The sequence below is a fragment of the Vigna angularis genome, chromosome 3, assembly GCF_016808095.1.
Source record: "Vigna angularis cultivar LongXiaoDou No.4 chromosome 3, ASM1680809v1, whole genome shotgun sequence".
Classification (NCBI taxonomy): domain Eukaryota; kingdom Viridiplantae; phylum Streptophyta; class Magnoliopsida; order Fabales; family Fabaceae; genus Vigna; species Vigna angularis.
The window spans coordinates 39,379,225-39,386,770 of record NC_068972.1 but is presented as its reverse complement, the minus strand read 5'-3'; the positions used below and the strand labels follow the sequence as shown (position 1 = coordinate 39,386,770).

The window sequence follows — 7,546 nt, the reverse complement described above, 5'->3', positions numbered from 1 at the left end:
TTCTATAGAAATTCTGCCATTAGTTTATGTTAATTTTTCAATTTTTCTGGCTTTGATCCAATTGGGTCGATGTCAATGATTCTAGAAAATAAAGAAAATAAAAGCTTACACTTTTAGATTGACATTTATTTTGGTTATCTTTTCTTCATAACCTCTTTCTTCCCGCACCCTTCAAAAAGTCATCGTACCCTCTTTTAAATTTTCAAAATTCCCAAGCAAAAGTTTTACATGCACACTTAATTTTTCATATGCTTTTTCTGATTACCAAGCTCATAACATCTTAAACCTGAAAGACCTAAATTATCTTTTTTGAATTTTTATTTCATAATATATTCAAGAGTAATTATAGACCATGTAATCTAGAAACAAGAGGGTATTGAGAAATATTTCAATAAACATAAAAGAAATTAAAAATCTGCATGCTGCAATGATATTTTTAATGTGTTACAAAAGAGATATTCTGAACACTTTATGCATACTTCAAAACACTCTTGTTTCAGAAACAAATATATTGTAAATTGTATATTTTGCAATACATTAAAAAATGTTTCATGCAAAAGAAGTTATATATTGAAGTGTAGTAGCAGAAGTGGAGGAGGTCAATGGCTGTATTTTAAGAGAAAAGGACCAAAAGTCATTCAGTGGTGTATGAAAGCTTAAAGGTGTGAAAGCAAAGACTTTTATTTGGTTTAAGAAATTAACATTTTGTAAAGAGTGATAATGTTTTTTTTTTTTTACCTCAAACTTCCAAAGAAGACCGTCATCTTTAGGAGAGGTATGTTGTGAGTAGAAAGTTGAATTCACAAGCTTTACCAACATGATGTAATTTGTTTTGTTCTTAATTATATAACTTAATTTCACTAATTTCATTTAGTGCCATATGAACATATATTTACAACAAAAAATAACACTCTTTTGTCAATACTGAAATATTTTTTTTATTAATACTTTAATTAATGTTTTACTCGGTTTTTATTGCTTTTTTGGGAACGTTATATAATGTAATTAATTAAATCATCAAATTGTATAAAAAAATATAAATTTACTGAAATGAAATTGATTTTATTTGCTGATAAAAAAATTATTTGGACACAAATTTACAGCAACAATCCCTATGTAAACGCTGTTGCTGTTTCAAAAGCATGTTTTGGAGAAGGAAGTTAAGAGTTGATTATTTAAAAAACAACGACTTTTAAAAGAAAGGTAGCATATGTTGTCTGCCATTACTTTCAATAATGTAACACTTTGGAACTTAATCTGAGCAGTATTATACAATAAACCCTGCAAATATTTAATAAGACAATTGACAATAATAATTAAAAATATTACCTAACCTATTGACTTCGATCCACCTCTTTTAGAGGTCAACCTATTATGGTTACCATTTTTTTCATTTCTTTCCCAATAAATATCATGTGTCTTCATATTGCTGTTAAAATTTGATTAAGAGTTCTAATCATGATTAGGAGGCTCTTAATTAGCTTGTTATTGTTCAGTTTTATAATGAAGTCAACGGTTAGACAACTTAAACTAGTCAATCATTAATAAACTTTTCATTTAAAATAAGACGTTTTCATAATATTTTTAACTTTACATACATTTTTAAATTTAATTGTAATATGAAATATCCATCTTGAATATGTATTCAATTTGTTAAAAAGTTCATTAATCTCTATCAATATACTGTAGTAAAAAATCCAAAATAAATGAAAAGTGATATAAGTATATTTCAAAGACTCAATTCTTTTTATAAGTTAAACAAGTTATTTATTCTGATATATATAATTAATAATTTATTTCGATAAAAAAAATTATATACACATTCGGTTTCAAATGAGAATATACCTTAATTATTAATCTTAATTATTAATATTAAGGATGTTATCTCAACAACCTTAAAGTTGGAACAATATTATTTTAAAATTAATAAAAATAATTACATGTTTTAAAGGAACCATACTTTAGTCAAATTTAATATTGATAATGGTCTACTTGTTCTAAACTGTTACTCTAGAGTTACATGTCTCCAACCAATATGTACAAAAATCTTAACCTAATTAACCAATTTACTTAAGTTACCGTTTTATATTTATAAACATAGTGTTTTTCTTCTTTCTCAAGAGACATCACTTTCTCTATTTAAAGATATGATAAATTTTCTTATGAAGTTCCTTAGTTAGGAGAGCATATACAGCAGTTTGATGTCCAAAATTTACTTTCAAATGGACTAATCAACAAGACAAATTTTGGTATGAACATCAATGGAGTTTGTTTAATTGAACATAATTTTTAATATGTTTTAATAATTAAAATTTAACTATGGACATAGGAGAGAAAATTAGAAGAAAAAAATCCAATTTAAACTAACTAAAATTAGCTTATATGTAAACTAATTTAGATAATTGTTTAATTTGCACAAAATTAACTTTAGTTTATAAAAAATATTTTTATTTTCAAGATTCTTTTATAGAATTGTTCAAAAAAATTTAGGTATCCAAATAATGAGATGGGATTGGTTATAGGCATATAGATATATTCTTGAAGATTAATATACACATATGGCATTAATTGACTTCTATAATTTATTGATAGGGAAGTAAAAATGCATTCATATGCGTACAGCTGGCTAAATAATACACACATTTACTTTAATTCTAAAATAAATATTTTTTTTATATTTCTAATAAAATAACACTTATTTTTGTTAATATGGATTAACATAAATAATTAAATCATTTATGTTTATTTTCTTCTTAAAATAAGTTCTTTAATCACTATAAGAGATTTTGGTACCAAAATTTTGATAACTAATGCTAGAAATCAATTATAATCCTTTTGATAGTCAAAATATTGTTAAATATGAGTTTAATTCATAAATCAATTATAACTTTTTTATTTATAATAGATATTATTTTAAATATTAATAATATTTAATTTATAAATTAATATATAAATTGGTCATTGTTTTTCTTCACTAAAATTGGTTGTTATTTAAAGATTTTTTTATAGTGAATTTTTATAATTTTAATTTTTTAGATTTTTATTTAAATTTTAGTCAATATGTTAGTTTTAAATTAAATAAGAGGGGCGACTGCCGATTTATTAAAACATAGTGTTGACAAATGGCATTTCTTAAAAGTACAAAGAAAGTGAATATTTATTGTAAATTAGAAAGAATGTAATTGTTATTTTTCTTAAAATATAAGAAAAATGAATGCTTATTTTAAAAGAGAGTAAATACGAGTATTAAATAAAATGTATTAAAAAGGTAAATGTAATTCCTCTTTATTTAGAGAACATGAAAACTTATCCTTCACTTATCCCCAGTTTAAAAAAAATATTAATGAAATGTAATCATAGGAGTCGGATAAAGACAAGAAATCATTTCAAAACCATCCCTTTAATTTGGTTTTGGGACCTAATACCTTCATGTTTTTATCTTTTCTCTATGGTGAGAAAATGTATAAAATAACAAAGTAATGCATTTATTGTTTTGGAATTAAGATACTTTATTAGCTTGATTCAACATTAGAATTTTTTACATTTTGAGACTTTTTAAATTAATAAAATTTGTTTATTAAGAATTTTCTAAGAAAGTAAAAAAAATCTCTTGAAATATAACTTCATAGTAATAACTTAGTTCAAACCTAATATATATATATATATATATATATATATATATATCTTCAACTTATTTTTCTTAATGAAAAATAAAATTCAACCACCACGCAATGTGTCATGTAATAAATTATTAAGAGGGCTTCTGAAATTAGGTCATTTTAAAATGGTGGATGTGATGTGCTTCAGCCATATGCACTCCTTTTAAGTTTTAAAACCCTAGTTGCTGTTTCAAAATTCTTATAGAGTATTCCAACTTGCATGGTATTGGATATAGATGCCTACAATTACAGTATGCTTACTGAACTGGAATAGCTGCCTTACACAACTATATATGCTTTTTTTTAATTTACAAATCACATTTATGCATAAACAAATTCACCTCATTCTATATTATTTTTTACATAATTAAAAATAAGATATCGTACAAAAAAATGAATTACCACATCATTTATTTGAATGATCATATTTGAACCTTTTATCCTTTTTTTTATATGCATTAATTTCTATGACTTTGTTCTAATATTTTCCTCTGAAACAAGTGGACTGTAAAATATATTTTCATGTTTCGCAAGTATTCTTCTCCCTGTATGTATGAATAGTGGGAGACAATGATACAAAGAAAACCAAGCATTTAAGACTTAAAAATATCATTATTAATTCCAGCAAGGAAAGTAATACTTAATGTTTGGTTCCTCCTTTTGCTTACCATGTTATCCAAAAATTTAGCTTTGTTTACTTTTATGGATTTGAATGGAAAAACGTGAGAGATGGAGAATGAAGATTGCAGACTTCTCCAGTATTAAAAATTGTTGTCAATCTCACTATATTGTTTTCTTTTCATTTTAGGAGATATTTATGTAGAAATAAGTTAAATTATTGTGAATATTCAATTTACCCTCCATAAACTAAGAATAAATTAAACTATTGATAAGGATAAAAAAAAAGCGGAACATTATCCTTTCTGGTATACGTGCTGATGGCAACATTCACAGCCTGAGTTTTGTCTCCGATCCTTAAAAAACACAAATAATTGAACAATATATACCATTTTTACTCATTAATATTCTTCTTCCCTAGAATAGTGAATCAATTAATGTGCCACATTAGTTAATGATATTTATTCTGCTTGAAAATGCCTCTGACTTTTCTGGTTTCTCCAAAGTGAAACATGGACATTTAAGCATGTCAGAAACTAAAATTTGCAGAAGAAGATGCAGATGAAAGTGATAAGTCAGTCATTTCTCTATGTATATCATAAGCAAGGGAAATCAATTCATAATCAAACACAAAAAGGATATATATGAACTAGGAAATTGAAGAAAAGATCTCTCTCTATATGTCTAAGAAATAAAAATATATATATATGTCTATAGAAGTTGAGGTGCTTCAAACCCTTGCATCATGTGATTAGCATCCAAAGGGAGAAATGGAAAAGCACCAATCTCAGAAATAAAGCCTTCCAAATCAGTGAAGCCTCCCAAGTAGCCGGCAGAACTTTCATCACTGGAACAAACCCCAACCTCTTCTTTGACTTTGTCCCTTGTCACATCCAACCCCCAACACCCTCCATTATTATTCTTCATCGTGATCACTGTATCGTGATATTCTGACATAGTGCTGCTGCTCCTTGAATATTCTTCCTCTCTTTTTGCCCTTGCCTTCTTCTTCTTGCAACATTTTTCTCCGCTTGGTTTCCCTGTTAGCTTCTGCACCAGTTCTCTGAAGTTCTCCACATCGGTCTTGATGATCTCTGGTGCAAATATGTGGATTATGCGGATCTTCGGTTTCGTTTTGGACACCATGTGGGAATCTTTGTGCATGCCTAGGGAAGCTGTGTGAGAGTTGTGTTTCCTAAGCCTCATCATGTTTTCCATGACAAACGTTCAAGTTATAGAAGAAGAGGCACATACAATGGAAAATTGGAATATTTGTGTGATTGTTAAAATGGAAGAAGAAAGGGAATCAGATATATATAGGAGCATGGATTGATGCAAAAGAGAGAGTCAATAAAGTAATCAGAACTCAATGGTCCCTTGATTTCCCACTTTTGATTATTATAGAAAAGAAATATGTTGTTTATATATATATATATATATATATATATATATATATATATATATATATATATATATATATATATATATATATATATATATATATATATATATATGTGTGTGTGTGTGTGTGTGTATGTGTGTACTTTATTTATTTATGTATCATACCTTGAGGGAGGAAAAATGGATGTGGACAAATTTTCTTATTCTTGAAATGACAATAGCATAGCATTCCACATAGATGCAACTTGTTGGTCTTTGATAAAATAGCTAAATACTTATAACCTCAATCATATTCTTTTAGAACTATCAACTCTCATGAAGACACTAATTTAGTCTGATAAGTCAGAAATGAATATATGAACCCCAAATTTGTCAGATAACTTTATTGTGTTGAAGAAAAAAGTTTTGGAGGAGATAAGTTTTTACTAGTATTATTATAACTATTACAGCATGCCATACTAAAAACTATATCTTATACAATGAAAGTTTTATGAAAAACACATTATTTATTAAGTAAAGGTTTATTCCAATGTTTAACATATAACTGTATTCAAAATTGATGATTTTTGAAGAACTACTTCAGAATGTATTAATTAACACATAAAGTTATTAATAACATAAGTGTGACTAATAAATTTTATCAATCATTATGCATCTTTAGCTAGCTTGCTATATTATATTATCAGGCCTCATTGTTAAATTGTTCTTTCATCTTCTAATCAAGCCACCAAGGCACCAATCATTGGGTGGAATCTGCCTTCAAGCACTTATATATTTATCAGATCTCATTCTCCATATATTACATGACAAAAACTCAAGTCCCTTCCACCATAAAACAGCTAAAATGTTGCAAAAATCAGTAACAATCTTCTTATATGCATCTGGCATTTATATTTTTCTTATACTTAACCAAAATGCCATATACAAATGGACCTCTTTAACCAAATATAGTTTTGAATATTATATACATATATTTATGATACAGATAGGTTTTAGCTATACATGAAATTTGGTTTGAATATTTGGGGTTAGGTATATTGTTACACGAAATGTGTGTGGTTGGAAAATGGAACCCCACACATGTGAATACTTGCATAAATCAACAACAGCTATCAGATATACGTAATCTGAGTTACAGAAGATCAAAATGTACATGCAGCTTTTTACCTATTGCTTCTTTTTTTATCTCTTTCTCCCTTATACTGTATCTTAACTCTGCTCAGTTTTATTCTATGTTCACATTACACGTCGCTTTCACTATCTTGGCGTGCAAACTATAAAGTATAAAATCATATGTTTTTTATAAAGAAAAAAGTTACATATAATTTTGAATCTTCTACTTTGTTAAATCTCATGAATTCAGTTTCTTCATTTTGAAATAGAAATATTTTTAAGAAACATGTTCAATTATTAATTTGTTTGTTTCTTATACATTTTAGTTAATTCAATTATTCTTTATGATACCTTAAAAATAAGAATTATTACGTTTATGGTTCAAATTCAGTAAAATAAATAAATATATATATATATATATATATATATATATATATATATATATATATATAATATTAAGGGTTGAATTAAAATTATAATTTTTTAAATAAAAAAGTTTTATGTACATTAAGAAGAAAAATTATGTTTATACATTAAGAAGATAAATAAATTTTAGATTAATAAATAGTTTTTAATTTGGGTGCATAATCTTAAACATCCATAATTTTAGACTGTTGCTAGTATATATTATACAGTAATGTTTTATTTAAGAAAATAAAATGAAAATATTACATATGCATGCATACTACTCTCTTTATATAGTTAAGTGGCTGATTATAATTTTGAAACTAATTATGTTTTAAAATCAATAATTT

General features: G+C 26.0%; 1 protein-coding gene across 1 annotated transcript; it reads right to left on the bottom strand.

Annotated features, from left to right (window-relative positions):
- Positions 1-4,841: 4,841 nt before the first annotated feature.
- On the bottom strand, positions 4,842-5,604 carry LOC108324412 (VQ motif-containing protein 17). The gene has a single exon (XM_017557361.2). It carries the CDS (start codon positions 5,493-5,495, stop codon positions 4,989-4,991), a length of 507 nt encoding a protein of 168 aa, XP_017412850.1. The 5' UTR covers positions 5,496-5,604; the 3' UTR covers positions 4,842-4,988.
- Positions 5,605-7,546: the final 1,942 nt, after the last annotated feature.

Excerpts from the sequence above, each read along its gene's own strand:
- LOC108324412 (XM_017557361.2), bottom strand. The coding sequence starts at position 5,495 with ATGGAAAACATGATGAGGCTTAGGAAACACAACTCTCACACAGCTTCC.